The following is a 27,862-nucleotide window of genomic DNA, read 5'->3' as shown; positions in this document are numbered from 1 at the left end:
ATTTTTACAGAAACGCCGTACAGACCTCTATTACAGTTCTTTTATACGTATAGATAAATAACAACGTCAATAGTGACCATCGTTTTTACCGCAATGCCGATAAAAACGATTCAGATTCACCTACGGAAATAGGTTTCGTAAATGCATGTAGACCCATCGGCTATTTGTCATTAAAAGAATTGTTATCATCATCGCGTTGATCATTCCATTTTCAGATTTAAAAAAAGAAACGATTCTTTTTTTAAATAAAATAATGACGTGATAACTATATAGCATATTAATATTTGTAACAATAAACTATTTCAAAGATAGGCGGTAAGTTTGATTGAGTGTGTGAGTGACAGAAATAAGTGAACAAAAATGTATTTAAGTAGACAAAATTATAAAATGAACTATTAGGTACTGAGGTATATTGAATTCTAATCCCTAATTTAAATATCAGATAAAATAACATTTAATTTATTATAATATAAATTTTATAGTACTTTTATATTTAGCAAAATTATATTTATCTTTGAAATAAAATTCACACAGCAAAATGAAACAGAAAAATATTCTCAACTAAAGCTTATCTTTGAAGTTTTATTTAGTTACGTAACTTCTTATCTCAATTCTCTTTTTGAGATTTTTTGTCTAGATTTTGTGTTTTGAAAATATACCTAAAATAATGCCGTATATTAATATTGATACATCGTCTTGTTTATTTTGAGGATACAAAATAATATCGACTTCCAGTATCTAATATGTTAATGCAATAAAAGCAAAGTAAAGATATACAGCATAAATAATAATATAAATAGTAAACGACTTCGAATAGTTACTTTATATACTTCATGCTGTCAGTGTTAGTCAGTAGTCAACGCATTGTTTAATTTTTCGAATTGTGTTTTTAAAAAAGTGAATGAAGGAAATGAAGCTACTTTATTTATTATCCAAAGGCTGATTTTCTTATTGCTTTCACTTGACACATTCAGCAAGGCACGGTATTACATCGATTTGAAGAAATCGATCGTAGCATAAATTATTCACAACTCGCTTGATACAGTTTAGCTACGTAGAAAATTTTGCATAATATGAACTGTTTGAAAATAACGAGGCCTAATAATTAATTTTATTGTTGTATTTGCGGTACCTAAATGACAAATATTGATTTCGAAGATCGAAAATTCAATTGTTATGAAAAACGTGGTTAAAATTTTTGGTATAGCACGCTGCGGTAGTTTGGAAGTTATTTAAATTATTTTTAGTAAACCGCAAAATTAAAGTGGAAATAGATTTATGATTTAGTGTGTTCCGTGATATTTGTGCTAAATTTGAACCGAGTTTAATTCTTTGTGTATTACTCCATATCTTCGCCTGTAAACTGATTTCAATCATTTTACAAACTTTGGTGTTAAGACACAATATAAACCTTTACTAGTGATGCTACTATTATGTTACTTTGTAAGGCATCCAGTATTAAATATAGAGTACATAACAAATTATATAAAAACAAATAAAAAAGTATACTATAACTGTCTGAATTGCTGATACTGACTTGACCCCTTTGATCCTTTTTACATTGTCTATGCTTATTATATATATCTGGGTGAATGCGCCACGTGTTTCATTTTCTTTTAAATATCTTGTAATATCACTAAAAATACTGACCCATATACATAGATATTATATGTACAATCAATAGGATTTATGTATTATTTAAAATAAATAGCATCTAACAAAGAAGTAATCTCATATTATGGTACACCTGACGTATTGTTTTCTGATGACGTCCTTGGAAAATTATTAGTACAAACTGTAAAGTATATATGCTAATATATTTTTGGAAATAACTCGATAAATAGATATGTTCTTTATTACAATTATTAGTGCATTATATCTTACAAATAATCTGGTCTAATTTTATCGTTGTGTAATTGTCAGGAAGTGAACGTTGAAGTAAATAAGATACTTTGTTTTGTTCGGGTAGTTGACGAAGTATTACATAATTATGGTATATTTATATAATGACTTAATGTATCTTGAAATGTCTTCGAAGATATTCTTAAATTTATGATTATTATTATCATTTGTATAGTACAAAATTGCTTTTGAATTGGTACTTTGAATTACTGGTTAGAGCAATATTCCGATGGGACTGCTAAACTACATAGTTGGTAGTTTATTAAATAAATTAATTTGAATATGAGTTTGTGTACTCACATAAGTGTCTCTCTAATTACCGTTGATATCCCTCGAGAAAGCATATGTGGCGTTACCTTATTCTTAATAATAATATAAAAAATGGCGAACTATTTAAACTTATTTGTCAGCTAACTCCTTATTCAATTAAATTTATCATATTTTCAGTTATTAGACTTAAACTTCCCAACAACACGGCGATATCAGAAATAATACAATTTTAAACTGTTTTACATAATTATGTAAATATGTTTTTAAGTATATTTACGACAGGGACGTATATTGGGTACCTATTTTGTTCCCACACGTACTAAATCTAAATTATTTTCAATTTTTAGACTTAATAACAATTATCTTTGCCTTAGTTGGTTGAAAATGTAGACATGCATAGATGTAAGATGACGAGTCAATTAGACGCGATCAAGCGCTCCACGTCCCCTAAGGACGTCGTTTGGTGATAGCATATCATGTTAACTGTTATGTAAGATAGTTTATCACGTTACTTACGTATGGAGGAATTAATATTTAATTTTAGATTATTCATATAATTCAGATAGAGCGTTCCACTTAAAAATCACTAAAAAAAATTCATACTCGCTAAACTTCATACTACTTTACTAGTGTGCGTGTAGTTTGGACTAGGTGTTGGCCACTATTTTAAACCTGTTCTCAACTTTGACAGTCTATCTAAGCATATAAATAAGTAATTTATTCAATTATTCATCATAAACATGCCTTACTCTGGATTTGAAGTTACAATCTTTCGCTTAAGATTCAAGTTTTACCACTAGGCCATCTCCGTCCTTTCATTAATATTTCAGGATATAAAGGCCAAATATTTTTTAGTAATATTTAAATTTCTTTTGTATAATTTGATAGTTAGGTTCATTTTTACTCGTATAGTTATGCTAATTGTCATTTAAATGAATTCACCGTTTCGCTATGATGCGTTTATAATAATTTTTCCCATAAATATTTAAGAGATTCATCTATCTCGCAGGCACTGATCTATTGCTCCTACTATAAGCTTCTCATTTAACCCAAAGACATCAACATTAATTATCAACTCTTTTGATGATATATTGAATTTAAAAAAGATCATAAATCTTATTATACTTCGGACCTAAATAATATTTTCTAACAACACAGAACCCATAATACCCGCGATAATCAGGATTACAATTATTTTGATTATTATCAAATGAGAGATTTTAAATCTATGCAATAAATAATTAATTGTAGGCCTCGTTATCTTACCCTTTACCGGTACCGTTTATTTTATGACAAACATAAATATACAGAAGTATTGTTTGTTTTATCACTTCACACGCCTCAGTCGTATCAATCCACATCCTTCAGCGTGATCAAGCATCTCACACCCACGTACGAGGAAGTACGAACGAAAGAATAACGCCCAATTATGCAATAAGTCATTTATCTATTGTACCATTTTACGTGCCTCGTCATTAGGACGTCCGGAATTAATCCCTCCGTGACTAGATACATTATATTGAATATCTCCTTAACTGTTATGTAAATAAATGAAATGGACATATGATTCTATGCGCTGTCTATCAAAACGGAGTTATTTTATTTTACAATCTTAATAATTCGTCAAGCATCGGCACTTTTTTTATTGATTATCATTTTATATACGTACATTCTATTATATATTCATTATAAGTCTGAATTTTACTAATATATTACTATGAAGTTTCATGTTGTATGTAGAAAGTAAAAAGAAGAGCTCGGTTATATATGTAAAAAGACGAAGACTGTTATGCCTATATGACCGTGTTCATGATAAATTGCGTACGTATGTTGCTATATCTGTGGATAATTTTGCTCGAACAAACTCGTTACTTGATGTAGAACTTGATAATGAAATATTAGAAAGTGGCATGATATTAACTAAAATGTTATATATGCTTCGGGATATGTTATATAGGATGACTATAAAACTGGCCAATCTGCCACCTGATGGTAATGATAACCACTACGCATAGACCGTGTAGGAAATATAAACCATCCTTTACATCGCCAATGCTACTTATCAATTTTGGGAATTAAGAAGGTGTCCCTTGTGTTTGTAGACTGTAGTAATTATTAATGTTTGGTGGTAGACTATGATGAGTAGGTGACACCTATCCAGAAGGGCTAAGACGTCCCACCGAGTTAATAGCATAATAAGTATCATATCGTTTATTTTCAGGATAGCTTTGCCGAATTCAACTATGATTTCTACTATAATAACTATTTTACAAAAAATGTAAGCATTACTGTATTATACATTCTGCAAGTGTAACTTTGAGGTTACTTTCTGACAACTGCTGATATCACCGGAAGAGATTAATGTTACATTATTAATACAACATGTATAAATAATAGCGCTCATTTTATTGACGTGGCACGATTATTATCTTGCCACGTCAAAATATAAGGCATGACTACAAGATAATAAATGGTAATGAAAAAAGGTTGTAACAAATTGAATGTTTATTGATATCAATGGACGGAAGGAGTAGCAGCGGTTAATGCGAATAACTTGGCAAGTGAAGGACAATAGTTTCATAAAAGTTACAATAAAGATAAATATCAATACAGACTGGCGATATAATTTCCATTGTTACGAAAAGCTACTCATTGTTACTAAGTAACGTAAGTATAACATCTTTATTTCAGGAATTTGTTACTTGTCCAGCGCTCAGTCTTATTAGGAATGCTTTTTCTTGTGAATAGTTTCCCGCCACTATGCGAGTCAAAGGAAGCAGCGTTAACCTCAAAATAAAAGATTACACAAGTAAAGGTCAAGCCTTACAATGCAATCGTGTTGTTAAAGACTTCGAGTCAGCTACGAAAACAGCTAGCATTATTGCTTTTAATCAAACTAATAAATTAATTATGAATGATTCATAAATGAAATACAGTTAGGTAAACTCAAACGATTAAATAAAACAGAACAAAAGTTTTTCAAGTATTTTCGCAGAAGATGCAAATTAGTTTAAATGCCAGCAATATCATATTCGATGCCATAACTAGAAACAAAGTTTATTTACAAAACAAAAATAAGTCGATTCTTATTTTGAACGTACCATCAAATCATGTCTGTAATCCTAGAACACAACACTGCACTGCCACCCACTGATTAATTCAAATTATTTTTTACAAAAACATTAGAGTAAAAAGCGGCCAGGACGGATCCCGCGGTAGTTTTAACTGTAAAGCCGTTGCAGAAGTCGGTTTGCGTGCTAGCCCGTAGACACCCACCGCCTTTCCAGCTGCGCTAAACCATTCATTAAAAAAATATTACAAACAGTATCCCATTCAAAATTCCTATTGATTATTTTTTTGCGAAATTTCTTTAATAATGAATGTGTTTTTTTTTTTTTAGTTTAGCAATGGTAGTTAAATGTAAATAAAATACAAAAATATCGATATATTATCGGTCTTCATTGAATAGCACTCTAATGAGAGTCGATTAGTCTCTAGTGAAAAGATAAAGTTTTACTGTGGATTTATTATAACTCTGAATGATATATTTTTTATGATATTATTATTGCTATGCATCGCTCTATTCTCAATGACCTTGAATATTGTAAAAGGTTTTTCAGTTCCCTGACAAACAATTTAGCTAAAAGTTTTATGAAAATTCATTTAGATATATTCACGATGCATTTTTCCACGCAGAGGTAAAGTTCTATTTCTAAATATATCATCCTATTTTTTATTTAATTTAAACATAGTATCATCTGTGTTAGAATCGTTATAAGGACTATTGAAGTACATAGATACATTACAAGCAGACTTATTTTTTCAACGATACTTAAAACGTAGATATTTTAAAATGTATAATTTAATAATAATTAAATATACTCAAAATTTTATTATGAACTAATTATAAATATGAAGCTTCAATTGATTACACATTTAATTATTGATTTTTACGTCCTATGAATGAAATTAAACATAAAATGCGTTAAATTTATTTTGTCCAAAATGTAATGTATTTTTGAAGTAAGTTCAAGACTTTTAGGATGTATGTCAGCGACGAATCGTAAGCGATACAAAATGTTGACGAACAGCGCATAACGTTTTGATACCGATGTGACATACGCTGCGGCACTCGTGGCGCGGTTACGTGACGTTACGGTGACGACATTGACCGCCGACCTTGGGACATGGGCATGGGGTATGGTGTTTACTTATTTTAATTATAATTCTAGAATTATATAGATAAATATCTACCAAAACGCATTGGAGCAGCGTGGTGGAATATGCTACTACTCAAAAAGGAGAGGAGGCCTTAGCCCAGCAGTGGGAAATTTACATTTACTATTCTATAATTTAGGATTGACAGTTTTCAGGTTACACGTGATTTCAAACAGTTTTTAGATGACGAAGTATCAGATAACAACTAAAATTACGAACACTGCAAAGTGCTCGAAACGTCGGGATGTTAAAATAAAATAATTAATATACGCGATTAAATCCGTTAAAAAAAAAAAACTAGTTTTATTTCAACTAAAATTAGTTTTAATATCTTAATAATTTATTTCAAATGCTCATTGGGGAAGTTGAAACTTTGAGGTAGTATTGGATCCCTCGAGTTATTATGTCTATTAGTTAAATCTGAATCCTTTGTTAGCGGACATAAATATGATTATGCTATAAATTGAATCGATTTGTTTTATTCTAAAGATATTTTAAGTGAAGATCATTAGGTCATTTTAAGTGCATCATTATAAGCACGAAAGTACAAAAGGAATGGATAAAGTAAAAAGAAATAAAAGAAGTAAAAAAATCGGTTTTCAGGTCTATTTTAGTATGAATAGAATTACTTATTAAATTTTATTACGTATAAAATAAGTAATTATATGTACAATATATCTTTATTGTATTTTTCTTATATCTAAAGCGTTCCCGATTAAATTAGCGCGAATTTATTAGAATTTATTTGAAGTCGTTAATTTTTACGTCTATTCGGTTGAAATATTTTTTCAATTCAGTTCAATCTAATTTATCCCGTGACGAATTTCCGTTGCGAGATGATTTCTAGGTAAAATAATTCTGATAAAATTAGCTGATTTTACTATTCCTACAATTATGGTAAAGCATTATTTGATATAAATCAATTTCTACAAAGTAGAATTTTCCATAAAAATCTGTCGTTGTTCCACCATATGATTCACAAAAGTCATAGAATAAGAAATTCAGTAGTACGGAAAGTATATTTCAAAATTTCAGCTCGAAAAGTAAATCACGTCTTATTCTAAATTATTAGAGACATCAAATATTTTGAGATGTTAATATTATATTATGTTAAATTAATAAATTTTGAGTGAATATAAAAGAAAAGATAAAAAAGAAAGCAACTCAGCTCAATTACTACTCATTAAATTTCTTTTGGATATTTTTCTTGTCAAAACAGGGAAATAAGTGGCAAATATAATATTATCTTCGTCATCAAAGTGTAATATCTCATAAATTCTCACAAATGAAATTATAAAATAAAACACGTTTTTAAACGGCTTCGAAGTTTATTTTTATTACCTTGTATTTGTTACAAATATTTTTTTATCTGTAAAACAACATCAATATACTCACTAATTAAAAAAAAAGAACAACAAACTTATGGAAATATCATTATGTTAGCATTAGCATAGCCTATTAGCTTTATTTATTTCAGATAAGTTTTCTTGTGATAAATAAGCTTTTATTTTTTTACTTGCTGTGTAATTTCCTTTCACGTTGTTTTTTCTATCTGTACCATTGTCATTGTCGACAATGGTACAGATAGAAAAAACTTTTACAACATTTTTTTAATGTTTGGTACGTTAAAACTATAACACTTATCTTTATCGTGTTACCGGTAAGAGTATTAGACATAGTTTTTATATTCCTACTAGAAGGAGAAGCCAGTGGAATCATTTCAAATATTTATATATAATATTTATTTGTATGTTTATATTTGTTCTTCTATGGAACTTATTTTTTATAGAAAATTTATAGAAGATCAATTTCTAGTACAATAAATATATTTTCGATATTTCAATTATTGTAATTTACTGCTATGGTGAGTTAAATATGGTTGAGTGGGATTTAATATAAATACTTCCGTGAATCGAAATATACTACATTCAAGGAGGCTTTTACAAGCACTTTTGAATCGTAATTTTACAGTACTATGTTAAGTGAAGCTACCACCGGTGGGTGAGCATTACTCATTTATTTAGTCAGAAATATTACTTCGAGTTTTTTTAGGTCTTTTGTACAAAATAACAAAGGTAAAAAATGTTATTACTAAGCGTCTCTCACGGATATGGAAAATAAATATTGGTCGTATATTTTCCATTTCTTACCAAAGGCTTCTTATTCTCTTAAGAATAAGGTTTATTTTATTCCGCTGTAATGTTACATGGTTACCTGAGTCAGAATTTAATATATTTTTATTCGCTTTTTTACAGTCACAAAGGCTACTGTAGAAAATCAGTGTTAGGTTATAACTCAATATAAAAATAGTACAACTTCTTAGGACAAATCACAGCTACAGAATCGTCGTCGATCGTAACAATATTTTTTTTTATTATTTAGATAGGCGGTTGGTGATCAACACTATATGGTTATTATTTTGTAGTAAACTATATTTGAAAATAATTTAATAAAAAGAAAAATGTGGACATAGAGTAACTCCATGAAAATACCTTATCGATACCAGATTAATCTAGATTTAATAGTGACTAGTGATTTTAAAAGATTAGAAATAAGTGCTTTAAAAGATAGATTCATTGAAGTCTTTATATTGTTGTTTAGTCTAAACATTATTAAAAGCATTTTTATGATTATAGAAGTCAATTGAATTTGACTACTGAAAGGATTATACGTACCTTAACCTGCGCCGGTCTGCTGCGCAAGACATCATTAAATATCAGCTAATGAGGTTATCAAAATAGCTTTAGCTAATAAATTTTAATTAAATTGTTAGTCACGATTGAGAGCACCGACCTTTCGTTTCATGTTATAGTCGTATAACAAAACTATTTACAATCAATAAAATTCACTGAAACGCTATCCGTAAGTCGTACTTAAAAGCGATACTTGTTTTAGGTTACAGGTAAACTACCTAAATATTGCAAGTTGAATGAAATTGAGACGTATTACTTAAAATATAAAACACAAATTCTAAAAAAATGGGAAAAATATTGAAAATCGTCAAAATATTTACCTTAAAAATTCACGTGCGTAAAGTGAGAATCGAAGAAAATGTAGCTTAAATAACCTTTGTTATATTATGGTATTTATTATTAGGCAGCAAAATACAATTTATTAAGGTATTTTAAAAATATAAGTACCTATAAAAGAAATTCACCTTGAACTTACTTTACTTGAAAAACTGCAAAAGTGGTTCATTTTTAATCTATTTTACAAGCCAATGTCAATCATTTTAAAGGCTTGTTTAAAACCAAGGTTGAAAAATTGTAGAATAAATAACCCAGGTGTTACCAACTTTTTGTTAATTTGTTCGAACACTTATTTTTTCTTACAGGATTTTAAAACAAGAATGATTTCTTATATACCATCTTGGTTCTCGTCTGCGGCTTCACCTGCGTATCAAGTGGGGCGTTCGTAAGTTTTAGATATAAAAAATCTATGTTTTATGTAGCCTCTGTTCTTCTTTGAAGTTCGAACTTGCTTGACGCTAAATTTTATCAAATTCGGTTCCATGGTTGAGCCATGAAAGTTTAAGAGACAGACAAAGTTATTTGCGCATTTATAATATTAGTATAAATATAATGGGAAGGCAAGATCGCACATTAGTACTTGATTTACAAAATGAATCTTATTTATTTATTTATTTATTTATTTATTGGGAAACTTATGTATCTTTCTCTCTATCATTTCTGATATTACTGATCTTTTTTATTTCACGTAGTAATTATGTGTTCTTTACAAGAGATATAATGTCTAAGACTTTTTTACGATTCAATATCAAAAACTGGACGTCGTCTGCCTCCTTGACACGGCTGCATATTTGGAACCGTAATAGTTGTTGTACCCAATTTACTCGACCATAGTTCCACGTATTCCTTGAAAATTCAACTAGGTCACTGTTACGCCTTAGTCATGACAAATAATCAAAAAACAACAAACAATCTTAAGCCTGGAGCCCTTGAAGCGCAAGATCAGCGTGAACATGGCATGTTTTTTTTTAATTATATATTTCTCAAAGAAGAACGAAAGTAAACACATGAGTTATTCTGCGATCATTTTTGTTACATTGTATGAATACATTTTATTATGGTTTTAATTAAAATTGATTGGATTGGAATGAAATGTGCCCATTATTAAAGAAAATAAAATGCGGGTTGACACGATATAATTGGTTTAAAAAACGGCACATCCGTAAACGTCCAAGTCTGATATCGTATATGGACTTCGGAGATGTCGTTTCAAGTGGCACAACCACATTGCTAGTTGGTCCATTATGAACTCCAGAAATGATCAAAAGTAGGCACTTAAGCAATAAAGTGTTCTCTTTGGTAACAATGACATAAATGTTTATGATAAAACACACCGATACAACTGATTTATGGCGAAATATCGTGAGGAAGAAAAAAAACAAAAGGCTAATATGGGTGGTGGGATACTGTCCATTTTTCAGCTATACTACCAAAAACAATACTTTATAAGGCATAATTCATCCCTATAATATTAATCTCTATTTTGTCTTGAACTTTTGAATATCAAAGTCTTATCACAGACACGAGAGACATTTAAAATTTTAAAATCTATGCGAGAACATAAAATTTACGATTCACAGCAAAAGTCAAAATTTAAAACTGATTTAACTGCGAGCCAGTCTTATATATTATTATAATATTATTATATACTAAAACCTTCCCCAAAACGCGTTTTATATTCTGTTGTATTTGTAAGGCATTACAAAAAGTATCTTATATGTTAATTTAAAATAGATAAGTGAATTTGATTATAATAATTATCATGACCAAATCAAAATCAAAATATACTTATAGTATTTTTACATAATTGTAGTAAACGTTAAGCTACTAACCAGCAGGAGAGCGTGGTGGAAAATGCTCCAAGACCTTCTCCTCAAAAGGAGAGGAAATTTAGCCCAGTAGAGGGAAATTTACAGGCTGTTAAAGTAAAAATGTAATGTAAAACTATCACCATTTCGGAATGTAAATTCTACCGAGAAGAACCGACAAGAAACTCAGCAATTCTGTGTATTAAATTAAATAAAATAATATTAAATAAATATAATGAATTCATGAAAATATTCCGTCTTAAAATAACTTACAATTTGTCTTAGAGACCGCTGTATAGATTTTGTAGATTGACATAATAGTTTTTTAAATATTATTTAATAATAATTATAAAAAAATCGATATGTGACGGATCATAAAGCTAGTTATTAAATATAACAGCACAAAAGGCTGACACATCAGTTTTAAATTATTAATTCTAATAACTTCAATGCGGTTCGACCTTGGTGTGGATCGATAGTCACCACTACCATCTCGAAAACGATGACCTTGTTTATATAACGTTCAGTTATTTCACTGCTTTTAAATTTCCGTTTATCATGAAACATTTTGAGTAGCTTATACAAATTGACGGCTTACATTAAGACTCTTTAAAATATTGGATAGTATTAGGCTAAAATTTTCATGAGTTTTTGTATATATGTACAAAATGTATGTATTATATTTACGTGTAATGTACGTTCACAGATACTACAGGGTGCATCTTAATCGATGATTTCGAGTTCAAACCCAGGCAGACACCACTGAATTTTCATGTGCTTAATTTGTGTTTATAATTCATCTCGTGCTCGGCGGTGAAGGAAAACATCGTGAGGAAACCTGCATGTTTCTAATTTCATCGAAATTCTGCAAGCATATTCCACAAACCCGCATTGGAGCAGCGTGGTGGAATATGCTCCAAACCTTCTCCTCAAAGGGAGAGGAGGCCTTAGCCCAATGGGATGGCTTATTGGATAAAACATGTGAATTTAACAGCTTTGCTATCTGGTTATAATCAATTAAAACGAGTATTTAATACGGGATATTTACCATGTTTTTTGAACACCGTATTAAATAATTGTTGTAAGAAAAAAAAAAATAACACTGTTAATTTAAAATTTTATACATAATCAATTAGTTATGTTATATTTTTTAAATTTACATGTGCTTAATTAATACACTCTGTCTCGAACCTTGTCTTATTGGTCGATGTGCTTAAATGAGCTTCAATCTTTCGAAGCCGGAAGATATGTGTTTATTATTTTACGTGTATTGTTATACGTGTATGGTTTATTTTATTACATTTTTATGACTTCGTTTTTTATTTTATTTTACATGATATATTTTTTATTAAGATGAGTTAAATTTCCTGTTGAAATCTAGAAAATAAATTATATTATTTTACATTATATTGAATAAGGATTGAAATATAATATTATTATTTTATGAAATTTTATTAAAGCTTAACAAGCTTCGTGATACATAAAGATAAAAATATCATATCCTTTTTTATGTATGATTAATTATTTTACCCTATAATGTTCCAGTTTATTTTGTGCTTCATTTGACTACGGCACATTCAAGTAGCTAAACAAAATAAGTAATATGTTTAAGTCAGCGTAAATCGCTTGACAATGCAATGTCCCTGAACTTGTGCTACCTTTGTCCGCTGCATTTTGCGCTGGAATTGTAGCGACGGGAAGCGTTAGATTGGTCAAACGTCTTTGAAAAGGCGACACGCTTATTATACTTGCTACCTTAGGGCTGCGAGACGGCTTAACATGGATTTATTAATTTTCTACTGAATTAAAATTATATAATATAATATTCTAAATAGACAAGATTAATTAAAGGCTGTGTAATATTCTTACGTGGTGGTAGGAATGTGTGCACACCGTGTGAGTTGAACCCACTCATCATATTTTGTAATGCCTTTCTGGCACAAGGGACATACAATCCTAGTGCCCGAGGTTAGTCGTGCATTGGTGATGTAGGAATGGTTAGTATATACTTTTCAGGCATCATTTGTAAGACTAGATTAAAGCAAAAATACTACCGCTTCAGAATGTAGATTCTACCGAGTAGGACCGTCCGACCGATAAATGTAAATGTAATTTATATGGTAATAGATTTAATTAAATTAAAATTAAATATTTTAATCTGGTGTTCTGAAGACATAAAACTCTGAAAATAATTTATTTTTTATTCTGTAACACCTAATTTTAATTAATACTTAGAAGAGAGAAATGAAAATTTTAAATATTCATTCGTGTAAAATGTACATTATTTTTTTTTTTTAAATAAATAGCAAAGTTAATTTTTTTCATACTCAAAGACGTTAAAAATCGTTTAAGTCTGATTTTATACTTATAAATAGGAATATAAGTCATTGTAATTTATAACTAATAAATATAATTGTATTCTTTTTTAAAACAAATGATACGAAGTGACAACCCTGCTTGTCATAGATTAAGATTTATTAGATAGGGTAGTTCATGATTTGCGTTATAATGTTTAACGTTTGACTATCGTTTTGAAGTATTATCGCTTTGGTATAACCATACAGCGAAAAATGCTGCATAGTCTAAACGAGTGTGTCTGGCTGTCAGTTTTGGTATTAACTTGGATCAGTCTAGAGCCATGTTTAACAGGAAAATCTATACTGTACTGTAGAAAATCTTCGAGAAGGAAGCTGAACGATATTTTTATTTGGGCTCTCAAAACGAAAATCTTCAATCATTACGTCACGTATGTCATACGATTTCGAAAAATGGATGGAATGGATTTACTTCCCATTTACATGGTTCACTTGATAAATCGTATCTTTAAAGTATACAATTGAAAATGAGATAATTTCAAAAAATAACCGTAGTTAGTATGTTATTCGAAGCATGATTGATAGAAGCTGAGGATTCTTGAGTAGAGACCAAATTGAAGAAAGTGGCCGGAAGATTGCGGTACAATTTGGCAAGCCGTGTCCAGCAAAAGGAATATTTTTGATAAGCATGCCCATCAATTCAAATTTTATGAATATATATATATATATATATATTTTTAATTGACTCATTTATTGAAAAAAGTATTTATTGATATCATTATAACACTTTGAGGACCAATCAACCTTTGTTGTTACAGTGGTCGAAGTTCGATCATAATAATTAATGAAAGTTTGAGGACATACCTCCAATTCTTTTTTTATTCTAAATTTCTTCAATAGAGAGGGGACAAAAAAAATGAAAATTGTTTGACAAAAAGATGAGAAAGTACTGTACAGTTTTATCTTTGCCTATTTACGTGTAGATTTAATGTGTTTATATAGCATACGAAACGATATTCCCAAACGTTGCTGGGAATAGTCAAACGTGGCTCTAATAAGGATACGCCGTTGTACTCATGCTATTAGCCTACAATTACTTTAACTGTTAATTGACTTGACTGCAAGACTGTGCGTCATTCTTACTTTTGTTGTTTGATTTATTTATCTTAGTAGACGTAACGAAACGAAAAGGGTAAGGAAGGATTATCAAATTTTAAATGAGTTTTTGTCTGTCCCTTTAATATTCTATTTTTTTATCTATATTAATAATTTCGTTCAGGTTTATGATACACCCGATCGAAACCTAATTATAGATCGTAAAATTCGTATAATCGAGATATTTCGATATTTAAATTTAATGACATGAAGGTTAACGGGCAGCCATGTTTGACGTTTACGGGTGCATTCAGTGTGTTCTAAATAATAATTTCGTGCAGGAGTACGGTAAATTTATAACACGATAAATTATTATTAAATGATAAACCAAGCAAAAGTTCATAAGATAGAAGTTCAGTAAGATTCATTCGCCCAATTCGTTTCCATATGTCACTGGATGTTATCCGCTTCGCTGACTATTAAATAAAAAACGGAGAAGGATCGATATCATCCAAAAATAAAATAACCTCCAACCATTTACGGATGATACCGCATCCAGTGATTGATGTGCAAAGAAAAAATATATTAATTAAATTTTAAACTAGGCATGGATAAAAAACTCATCGTTAGGTCGTTAGGAACCCCTCATTTATCGGATAAAGGACACACGTGTTTTCTCCAACCCTAATGTAGATACATAAAGCGTAATAAACTTAGGATAATAAATAAAGATATGAAATAGCTTAGTCTTTAAGACGTTAGGAGGCATGTTTATACTTGTAAATGATTGGAAATATTTAAAGTTAATTAATCGATCGTGGTGATGGCGGATACCACCATCTAATCTCATTCTATCCGTAGAAGTCGCTCTGAAGGATTATCTACCAGAAATTATACAGCAGCATCTCTCTGAGTAATATGACCATCGATGGAATTATGGTATATCCCCCAAGATACAACAAAACAATAGGCGGAAATATTGACATATAAATAATAACTTTTCTGAATAATTAAAAAAAAATGATTATCATATAATACATGCAAAGTCACGAACTTTACTAGTTAGTTACCTCTAGTTTTAACACATCGTACAAATCCCGTCGGACTATCAATAGAATTAAAGTAATTTAATTAGCTCAGTTTGAAGGGAAACCTTTCAGTACTTTACTGGGGTTACTTCAATCAACATGGCTGACGGTAAGACATTTATTTTATTTTATTAGCTCTGGTTGAATCCAGTAATCTTATAATTAACACGCCAGTCACCAGACATTTAACGAAACAACAAAAAAACCTTCACTGAAACAAAGTTAGAACGATGATTACAATCACGAAATACATTAAACTAAGATACGTGTTGACATGACTTGGAAGTATAATTAATGTTGCTTAAAATGTACAAATGTATCTTTTTTAATGTATGTATATAAATATAGGTATAATCTTTCATCGTTATAAGTTATGTCGACTAATTCATTTTCGGAGTGATATTTATATTTACATGTATTTATTTATTTGAGAAACAAAAAATTATAATTAGACTTAATAGTAAAAAAAACAAATATATAAAGAACATAAATCAATCAAGTTTCCTATTAAATTCAATACAAACAAATGACAACTTAAATTAAAAATAAAAACAAAAACGGAAAGTATAAAAGCAAGTAAAACACTTAAAGTTTATTAATATGACGTAAACTATATTTTAAATCACAAACTTTTGAGTTAAATATAATCTAATTCTTTACAATGTATGTTATAATTTTTACATGCACGTAACAAGAACTTATTCTTTGAATGATATGGTTAATTGAACGAACGAAATCTAGTATTTTTTCAGTTGTTCCGTAAAGTAACATCCTTTACATTTCACACTGTTGGGCTAAGTCAATTTAAGGGAAGGGTTATTATATTTTGCTTTAATACGGGTTTGTGAATACACAAGTTTTTATAAAACGCCGAGCCTAAGATTAAACATGAAAGTGTGCCCACAATCTTCGATTAAAATTCTTGTCTTCTCCCTTATTTAAAAAAAATAAAATATGTACTTAGCGTTAACTGTGTATAATATGCTTTGTTATTTGATTGAGTGATCGTCGATTGAATCTATAATTCCTAATGCTCTTTAACAAAGTTCATCATTGAAACGACGATAAATAATATCTAACTAGCTAGAGAAAATAACAAAACAGGTCCGCGGTTAAGTTTAAAAAATACATATTAGGAGAAAAAATAACTAGGACGTACAAAATCTTCTATGTAACGAGAACTATCACTAGGATCTATTTTATAATTAATTTTCTCGCCAATATATTCTAATACAAAATGTGATACTGAATATATAAGTCAACGCAGTTAAAAATCTTTATTCAACATACAAACGTCGCATAAGTACACGATCAATAAGTAAGTGTACTTATCGATTGGTCGACGAAAGAAACTCATCGAGACTTGTATATTTAGGGTTCCGTACCCAAAGGGTAAAACGGGACATTATTACTAAGACTCCGATGCCCGTCCCTCCGCCTGTACGTCTGTCACATGGCTGTATCTCATAATCTCATCTCATAATAAAAAAATACAAAAATCAGAATAAAATAAATGTTTAAGTAGGCCATACATCAGACATGTTTTTTTGCCGATAATGGAACTGTTATGATTGTTTTCATTAATTTAATTTACAATGGAATTCATATTTATATTTGAAACGTTATTTATAATATATTGAAAATCACCTACAAAACATCAACAATGAATGGCTTTAATGTAAGCCTTATTGGCTTTACATAAAAATTAACTTTATGGTTAATTTGACTGTACAATTAGTAATGGTTGAAAATGGTATAGTACTTAGAATTTCTTACAAAATAGTCAAGAAACTTGTTCCTAAAATATATCTTGTAGCAAATAAATTATATAATATTATTTTATGCTTTATATCAATTCTCCTAATTTCGAAACATTTGCTTAACTAAAGGAAATGAATTCTGCCATTGACAAAGAGCGATTCTTCAGTGTCATCTGTTTATTATTCAAATTGAGACTTTGATTAGTAACAGAGACAGGCTCAATTATTTAACTAGTAACGGTCAATAGAGTTACTAGAGTCTTGACGTAACATATTTAAGATTCCAGCTCCACAGCTTTAGAAATCCAAACTTTAGGAACGTGATCATTTGCGAATGAGCAAACTTCGCTACCACTACGCAAGACTGTTATGACTTATGACGTTAAGGATAACTTTAACAATCAACGAATTAACATTCGTAACAATTCTTATTAAAAAGGTGTTTAGGTTTCTGTGTATCGTCAAAATCCTATTAGGACGGAAGTTTGTGCAAGTTCGTTCCAAAATTAAAATAAATATCTTCTAGGTTTTTGGTTATTAATAAAAGTCTATTGGTACATTGTAAATTTACAACTTAAGGTGAGAAGATTGTACAACAGAATGCGTCATTTTTGTAATGTGTTTTAAGAGTACGGAAGATCCGCGTTTATTAACTTTTGATTTATTAACGAGGAATTCACTTTTAACTACGACTAAAGATAAAATCATTTACAGCAGATTACCCAATAACTAGTATTTAAGAAAATTTTATTGTTCCTGAAATGTTGCTGAAGGGAAATCACGGTTAGCTAAATAAAAAGAAAACGAATTTGGAGTATCGTCATATCCATCACAGAAACCAAAGCAAACGTGGACACCGTGCCCTGGAATTCGTTAAGGGTCTATGGTTGATTTAAATTTTCAATTTGCGTCGCGTTCTGTCATAAATGAACACATTCGACACAATAATGAAAATTTTGTAATGTTATTTTATTTATGTTTTAGATATTTCTAATATTAAATTTGTATCGACCAAAGGATAAAATTTGAAACTAACTAATTAAAAAAATATTCTAAATTATTTGGAAAGTGGATAAAGTGAAAGAGTAGCGAATAAAAAGGGTTCTCAGTGTTCCTAAAAATATATCACTCGAACTTGAGAATTTGGCACCAGATATCTGGTGATAAAAAGATTGATTAATGTGGGTACATAAATGATGGATAGTTATTAATTAATTTCTTTAGGTGTAGATCATAAGGCATGGTTGTGTCAGTAATAAAAAAAAAATATTTACAATTTATTTTTAGTTATCGAAGCTGGGATCGCAAAAACAGGCGCGTACAAGTATGAAGATGGAACGCGGTATGTTGGGGAGTGGAGCTCCAAGGGTCAAAAACATGACATGGGTCATCTTGTATTACCTGATGGGACGAGATTTGATGGCGCCTTGGTTAGTGGTGTCTGCTCAGGTCTTGGTGTAATGGCATTTCCAGACGGGGCTAAGTAAGTATTTTGTTACATCATATTTCTGATAGCTTAGTTTGTATGTATTTTCCTAATAATGTGTATTATGCTATTGAATTTCCCACAAAATATTATTAATTTTTATTTGATAAGTTAAAAAAGTATTATTATTAAATTAAACGCCTGTATAATTAAAGTTTGCAAAATTGCTTCTAAACAAAATTGTCCACAAAAAATCTTCAACGCCAAATTAAGATTTCGTCGAAATAATGATAGTATAGTACATTTATAAAATTGAATTTTAACAGGAGCTATTTTAAAATATATTATAATATTTTGTTTTGTAGTCTTTATTTTATTAAGGTAAAATAAACATGAAAAAAGAAAACAACATTTTTATGTAAAGCATTGAATGTTAACCGCTGGTTTATAACTATGGGACTTAATCTAAAACCATATAATATCATATTATATTTTATTCTAAACTGTATGTAAATTTTAAAACTATCAAGAGGTCAAGTTATATTACGTTTGCTAAATCCAGCACAGCATTGCACAGTGCACACGTTGCGTCTTTCTGTTTGTAGAACGTAATCAATATCTGGAAATCAAATAATGTTTCCCATTTAATTAATAAAGATTAATAAGAAAATTGCTTTAAAAGAATTTTTACTTGGGAATATAGTGGATGGGGTTTAGTGCAAGCCCTTATAAGTACCAACCACATAGGTATCTACAACGTTCTTACGCAAAACGGAAATAGAAAACTAGCGTATTTCTTACAATGACACTTAATTTAGGCCGTGGTGACAAGTATTAATTATTCCTAATTATTTTTAATTGAAAAAACCTAGATTCAGTGTTTTAATCTATCCGTTCAGTCTGTCGAATATAAATTGGCGATAAAACATAATTCCTATATGGACAATTTAAGCATGGAATTCGGCTTCGTGTTTATTGTGAAAAAATGTAATATTAATTTAAAAAAAACTCGTAAATATATCAAGAGTAATCTAGAAAAGGGTCGAAAAATAAGCTACGGTTTGATTTACCGTATTTCTGCGCGACAACAACGATATTATTATTTTATATTAATAAAATTATAATTAAAACAGTATTATTATACTTTTCTAATTACTAGGCGAAATATTTACACGTAAAATGTAATGAAACATCTTTTTAAATGAAAAAGTAATCCTAAGTATAAAGAAAAGAGAAAATGAGATAAATAAGTGATTTCATATTTTGTGAATAAATGAAGCGAATAAAAATATTAGTGCAGCAAAAACATTACAATCATTACAAAATGTCTATTAAGAATTGTTTTAAAATGTTTAATTTGCAAATGGTAGCTTTATGAAATCATCAGTTTGATATTCAATCTAATTTATTTAATGTAGAAACGTTACACTTATTGGTCGTCAAAGTATGAACTACCTACTGTTCGGAACATAAAATATCCTGATCAGAGAACAGCGAACGAAATGCAGCGGGCTTTTTTTAAAATATATATTTATACATATATAAGTTTCTAAAGATGTTTCTTATATATTTACACTGCCTCATTTACCATTCCAACCAGACGCAGCAATATGGTAACCCTGACAAAATAATAATAAATTTATATATATATATTTTTTATATATATATATTTCTATAAAGAAAAAAGAAATTTTAATTTTTATAAAAATCAAATATTAATTAAAATAAATAAATATAAATTTAAGATTACTTTTTCATTTAAAAATATGTTTCATTTCATTTTAAATAAATTATTTACCGTCGTTTTTACGATGAACATTGTTAAAGAGCATTAGGAATTATAGATTCAATCGACGATCGCTCAATTAAATAATAAAGCATATCTTCATTCTACACAGTTAACGCTAAGTACATATTATATTATATTCTAGTCAATTTTGGGTCTTAATTATGTACTTCGTTAAAATTTTAAGTAGCACACTTAAATTTTGATAAGGATCTTTATTAATTTTTCAGGGACGTATTTATTTTATTTCAACTAGATGTCAGTTTATTTGCTTATCAAATTAGTATTTATTTATTTAATATGAATAAATATAAAAGTAGATACATACATATAATTGTACACATTAGTTTTTAATATGATGTGCACAACAAAGAGTATTTGAGTTAAATTAAATTGAAAACTCATTAAATATAAATTATCTAAATAGCAAAGTACTCATTCAATTTTAACGTGTTTATATTATCGGGAATCATTGTTCATAGTGTTACGGCTGGAATAAGCACGTTTAATAGCCTGTCATGAGTATCTTAAATTGACTCCGAATAATTTGCCTTTTTTTGGTAATTAGTACTCAATATTATATTTTACTCTAATTTAGTTTCCTCTGTGTTTACACATGATTGGTACGTGACTCGTAATTGCCTGAAGCTAATCTGGGCCTGAGGTTTTGAGGCTTGCCTCACTACACGGCATTAGCTGTCCGGTAATTTCAATTATCGTGTCATTGTTTTCGGACTGTACGACCAAGTGTTATCGAGTGCTTGTAATTTGTTGCCAAAACGAGACAGGTGTAGATATTTTAAAATCACGTCCTCTCTTTTTAATATGTAGGAGACGTCGTTTTTTTTTAGACGACGAAGTTATTTTGACATTATTCCATAATTTTAATATAAAATCACAATTTATTTCGTAAAATAAATTAGTGGTTCGAGAAATTAGAGATACGCTGAGGTTGTTGTAAGGCTTTGGAAATTTCGTCCCATTTGCACAAGAAAAGCAGTCGTTAAAGAGTCATTCTAGTAGATGGTTCAAAGACGTTTTTTCTCATTGGTAGCTTTTACGTAGTACACAACTTCTTCCCTCATTAAGTTTTTCTCGTGAGCTAAGTAAATTCGGTTTGTTTCTCACGATCAATACAATCTTTTTTGTTCACCTTTGGTATTTATTTAAGTATATCTATTATATATATTCAGTTGTTATAGAATATTATCTTGCCAATTTAGGACTGACTAAATAAGAAGGCATTTAAATAGTGCGTCTGCTTTTGCGTAATTTGTTCATATGAATAAAAATATATAAAAAAATGTGAATAATATCGTATTTTTTGGTAGAGCATTATGCAAGGAATCAGCATCCCCCTGGCCTCCGCCCCCCTTGTGTATCATAACGCTAACGTTGCCTGAAATGAATAAGCTTTTCTAACATCTATAGCGTGATGCAAAATTATACCAAACAGCAAAGTCCGACAAGATAAACAATGCGTACTATTTTTTTATGTTATCGAATGGTATTGAGGTATTTTTATTCCAGGCACAATGGTCGTGATTGGCTGAGCATCGGTAAATGATTACAATATATAAACAATTCAATATAATCAAAGTCTTAGCGGTGATGACTTATATTCTAGTGACCCATTTGACCTTCTCCTTTTTCACATTTTCAAACTTTTCTATAACAAGCTTAAGACGAGGCCTTGTTGAGTACAAAATAATTAAACCATATTAATTTTTTCAGCCGTCTCGAAATTATTTAAGTCGAAATACTTACTAAATCGTCTTTGAGTATTCTTATTCAATATTATTTTTACTTAATTTTATGGTTGTTCCGTACACTTTCTTCTTTATCATAAAGGGAAATTATTCATGAATTTATATGTGTTTTTATTATTACAGATATGAGGGTGAGTTTATGCAGGGTTGGTTTCATGGTCATGGCGTATTCTGGCGAGCAGATGGTATGAAGTTTGAAGGAGAATTCCGAGGAGGACGTGTTTGGGGTCTAGGTTTGTGTACTATGTATTTAACTAGAAAATCTTCCAAATGAAAATAATTGATGAGGTTTAAATATATAATTATTATAAACATATATTTCTCATTGGTCTAGTGGCTGCTTTATAAGCCAGCAGTTCCTGAATTCAGGTCCCGAGTCGTGCAATAAAAAGTTATTCTGTTACTATATTCTCTGTAGCAGCCCGACGTTTGAAAATTTACAGTATTAATACTCCCTTGGTCCTTAAACTATTGGTGTCTCTAAGTTCTCTCATCAAATCGAATTATGACACGTGAGGAAATAGAGAGTGCACATGTATTTGTAGAAACACTTGGGTACAATAATTATGTGGTTGACTATTTTCTGTTAAAATGGCTGAAATTAACCATAAGACTTCATGTAAATTCCTAGTTATTTTCTAACATTTTGCTAATGTTCAAGTATTTTGAAATCTTAAATATATAATATAATTAGGTGCTTATTCAATTTTTTAAGATTATTTCAACGTTTGTATACCGATTTCATTAGTTTCTGTTGTTTTAAATAATTTAGATTAAATCCTGGGCGTACTAAAAATCTAATTATATATTTCGCTTTTTGTAGGTACGTAATTAATTAAAATGTAGTCCGGTCGAAATGGTAATATTTTAATTAATAATAATTCACAAATAAATAAAAGTTATATATTTGTTATAAACAGGATTTACAATCATGGGTTATTTTTTAAAGCATTAGTTTGCAACAAATGGACCTGATGACGAGTCCTTGGTTAAAATTCAATCATTCCTTACATAGTCAAGACGCCACTAAGAGGAACTAAGAAGTTATGTCCCTTATAGTATATATGACGAGTGGGTGGTACCTGCCTATACGTGCTTGCACAAAGTCCTACCACCATGTAAACAGTTTATGGTTAAGATTTAAATATCAAATAAAGCCCATGGAGAGAAAAAAAAGTACATTAGTGTCTAACCGCTAGAAAATAGTGACGATCTCCGTGGTCGAGTTTTTCATGGGTACGCCACTCCGAGGTCCCGGGTTCGATTCGCGGCCGAATGGATGTAGAAAAAGTTAATTAGTTCTCTATGTTGTCTTGGGTCTGGGTGTATGTGGTACCGTCGTTACTTCTATATATATTGTATATGATGTTGTCCAATATTAAAGAGTATAAAATTTAATGTATTGTATATTTTTAATAAAACAACTGCTAAACTAACTTCATAATAAACAAAATGTATTAACTTTCATAACATATAAACACGAAATATTTTACTGACCGGTTATTAATAGTCCATTATAATTAAAAGGTGAAATTTAAATTAATATTTGGTTCGAGATGAGTTATTTGTACGGATAATTAAAATAAACTCACACTTGTACCTTAAAATTAATAAGTTTAACGAATGTGTAGGTGTATAGATTCTGAGTTACCGATTTCAAATCCTTATGGGGTAAATAAATCCTCAGTAAGTACGGAGTTTAAGTTTATACTAGTGGGTCTCACGTGAATTCAAAAGATTTTTTAGGAAATTTGATTTGGTTTTGTTTTGATTTCATTTTATTGTAGAATTGAAGTCACTCGTCTACATTTGGCGCCAAAACGAATGAAACTAATTTTGAATGAAATTTTTAATGTTAAATAGAGTAAATTAGTTTAGCTTTAATTGGAATTGATTGATAGCAAATATTTTTTGTTTTGTTTACGTTCTTTTTTTTTCTTATACAGTCATAGTACCGCTCTCTAACCGGTTAGTACCTTATTTCCTCTCTCTAATTAATTCTTTGTTAAATTTATTTAGTAAATTGCAATCGAGTAGGTTTTTTAATTTTCTGTACATCTACGATTGGAGATTTTTTATGTGCAGCTATCGTCCCATAATCACTGGGACAAAAACGCCTTACGCTATTTATTAAAAGCGTATGGCGATTTTTGAGAATATAGAGATGAGATGCGTTTTATTGAGAATAGAAGATGAAAAGAGATAGATGAGTAAGGGAATAGAGCCTACTTTTGTTAGTGCATACAACTGAGTAACATAATATGACTTGCGTAGTTACCTTATCGCAGGTTTGTGATATTTTGAGTTATAAATGTATTCTATCATAAGAAAACCTAAGAGATTTTTAAATAATTTTAAATAAAATAAAATGATACTCATTTATTAAATCAAGCTCAAACTGAAATTAATGTTAGCGAATAGTATGTTTTTTTTTTTTGTTTTTATTACCTATAATATCTAATTATTATTTTAAAGTCAAAATCATAATCTTTGTTACGCATTCGTTTCCTTACTGGTTAACAAAAATCTACCACCGGTTCGGAAATATATTTACAATTTTTTTTTTAAGCTATTACTAAACTAAACGGTTTTGTGCACGCCCGTCAAAATAAGTCCCACCCACTGATCAGCACTTGGTATGGTTGCCTTCCGATTTGGAGGACAAGTGATCCAGTGTAACTACAGGCACAGAGGATATAACATCTTAGTTCCCAAGGATAAGGTGTATTAGTGACATGGGGAATAATTAATATTTTTTTACAGTAAAAATGTCTGTGTACAGGTGACCATTTATCAGGTACCCAATTGGCAGTCCACCTAACTAAGAAATAAAAAAATATATTTATAGGTATACATATAATATAATTTAACTTGAGAAATCTTCAAAGAGAACCAGTATATTAGAAAGTTAATTTTAAAGTGCATGAAACTTAAATTTCAGTCAAAATAATGAAGGAGTCACAGGCTGCAGAGCACAGACATAAAGCGCCCTGTAAAGTCGAATATATGTCGCAGGAATCTAGCATAATTAGCTTTTCAATGAAATGCCTGGCCACTTTACTAAACGGTCATTGCCATTCAACCAGTGAGCTGTTTGATATCAGCCAATACATATCTCCATTCATAAAATAGGGTAATTTACTTAGGTAAGTGTCTTTGTTGTATTTTTAAATTGGCTGACAAAACCGACTCTGTTGACATTTAAACTGTGACATCTTCTCGGTCGTATTCCTAGAATGTTATTTTAAGAAACGGCGGAGGTGCTAAGCATCCCGTCACGTCGAAAGCCATCGAGTTTCGAAATCGTTGATAAAAATATTATTTCCAGGAGAGTCCCGTTCTCTGAACGAAAGATGTATTCTTCGATGTCATTCATGCCGCTGCTGACTCTTGAACGGCACCGTTTGTAGAGTGGCTAGGCTGTTAATTAAAAGGCTATTTTAACCAGTTGGCTGCGACATGTGTAATAAATGAAATTCTTTGGAAGGTTTTTATTAAAGATATGCTTTGTCGAGGTCTTATAATTAAAGCCATGCATCTCTTTTATGATCGTATGTGAATCTTAGGACTTATCATTTGGAAGAATATGACAATTTTGGCTAAAATATGAATCGTATTATTTTTTTTCGAACTATTCATATAAATAAATAAATTATTTATTTGATATGAAAAGCAATTAATTTAATAATTTTTATTTTGGTTTGTTTAGAAAATTATTTGATTGAAATTTTGTCAAATGGCATTTTATAAAACGATATATTTACAGAAAAAGATGTTTGTTATCGAACTTCTTTTTTTTTAATAGTCATATTCGCTTTTGAGCATTAGCGAACATCGAAGAAGAGAAAAAATAATAATATTATTATTTTACAGGTTTAGTTACATTTAGCGATGGGAGCAATGGGTTCCCGAGAAACGAAGGTTACTTCCAGGACTGTAAGATGGTGCGTCGTAAGCGTTGCCCAGAAGTTGTCCAGAGAGCCCAGAAGGTTGCTTACATGGCTCGGGCTCAGTGTCAACAAATGTAACTTAATTACAATATATGTAACTTTTATGTGTCTGTTATATGATAATGTATAACCAAGTAATAATATAATGATAATAATACAGGATAATTTATTGTTTGATTGATTCAAATGTTAATTGTATGACGTTATGTTTATATTAAAATTATAATGATGTTATACGATACTAGTGAATTGAAGTTCAATTATTTTTTAAAAGATATAATTAATTCTTCTATTATTGTTTACTAGCTACCTGTCCCGGCTACACGAGTACAATAAGGGTATATATACATATATTAGATCGGAGAATATACATTCAAATATAATACAAGCTAGTAACTAAATTAGAGAAAAGCTTCTCTACTTTAATATCCATGTTTTATACATATAAATCTTCTCCTTGAATTATTCGGTACATTGACAAAAACCGCATTTAAATCCGTTGCGTAATTTAAATGATTTAAAACTTACAGACGCCGGGGAGCGAGTTTGTTGTATACTCTGTAGAGATTGTGTTTATGTATTTACCACTAAAGTAATAAATATATTCAGTTATGGGGACGATAAATGGATAAACACAAACATGTCTTAGATATTTTGTTGCGTATTTACATGAATCTCAACGAATTTAGTTCTATAAATTAAACATAAAACATTCGTGATAGAAGTGAAAATAAAAGATCTATCTCTTTCTAATTTGTTGTTGTAACAAGAGATAGCAATTTAAATATTATTGAATATAAAATTTATTTAGATAACAAAAAAAAAAGTTTCAGTAATAGCATTAAGATTATTTCTTCGCTAATCTTTTTTTATTTGGCTCAAGCTTTATGATCACCAAGCAAAAGGACATATAAATAACTGATACTGTACACCAAACATACATAATTGTATAGATTATACTTATTATCATATTAATAATATAAACACAAACAAATACGTGCAATGTTTTGACAAATATAACAGCACTGCGTATAGTTTCCTTGGAAGTTTAAAACATGTTACTACAGTATACAGCATTACCAAATGTTCGTGTGTTTTATTTATTTAAGCCTCCCTTGGATGACGGTTAAAAAGGAAAAAATTAAATATCAAAACATAATATTACAATAGCAATTATATAAAGGAAATGAGAACTGTAAAAAAAAATCTTTCATTTCTGCGAAAAATTTAAATAAATTCCTTTTATTTTTGTTTAATAATTCAACGCAATGAATAGATATCGGCAAATTTAATACATAATAATATGAATATTACTTAAGAACCTGATAAGTTCAACATACATATTAGATAAAGGTATTTTTTTATAATATAAGCGGACGCGAAAATTTACCACCTGTTACCACTATGTTATGTCAACACCGCCCATGGAAATTGGCATTTTAGGAT

The 27,862-nt window shown here is 29.7% G+C and overlaps 2 protein-coding genes across 3 annotated transcripts in view; one reads left to right on the top strand and one right to left on the bottom strand.

Moving 5' to 3' along the window:
- The window catches only part of LOC125077702 (glycine receptor subunit alphaZ1), a 46,935-nt gene extending 27,438 nt beyond the window's left edge, over positions 1–19,497 (bottom strand). Inside the window, exons 1-2 of one of the 2 annotated variants that reach the window (XM_047689708.1) lie at positions 19,487–19,497; positions 18,615–18,619 (exon numbers count right to left, since the gene is read on the bottom strand). The gene's annotated coding sequence lies outside the window, so the exon portion shown is untranslated. Of the gene's footprint in view, positions 1–5,273; positions 5,393–18,614; positions 18,620–19,486 lie in introns of those variants that run through there. The other variant, XM_047689707.1, reaches the window with a different exon arrangement.
- On the top strand, positions 15,796–26,581 carry LOC125077704 (MORN repeat-containing protein 4 homolog). The gene is made up of 4 exons (XM_047689709.1): positions 15,796–15,834; positions 18,773–18,968; positions 22,590–22,699; positions 26,340–26,581. Exons 1-4 carry the CDS (start codon positions 15,825–15,827, stop codon positions 26,492–26,494), a joined length of 471 nt encoding a protein of 156 aa, XP_047545665.1. The 5' UTR covers positions 15,796–15,824; the 3' UTR covers positions 26,495–26,581.
- The last annotated feature ends 1,281 nt before the right edge of the window (positions 26,582–27,862 follow it).

Source organism: Vanessa atalanta, chromosome 4 (genome assembly GCF_905147765.1).
Source record: "Vanessa atalanta chromosome 4, ilVanAtal1.2, whole genome shotgun sequence".
Classification (NCBI taxonomy): Eukaryota; Metazoa; Arthropoda; class Insecta; order Lepidoptera; family Nymphalidae; genus Vanessa; species Vanessa atalanta.
The sequence above is the reverse complement of the archived record's forward strand: the minus strand, read 5'-3'. Positions and strand labels throughout refer to the sequence as shown.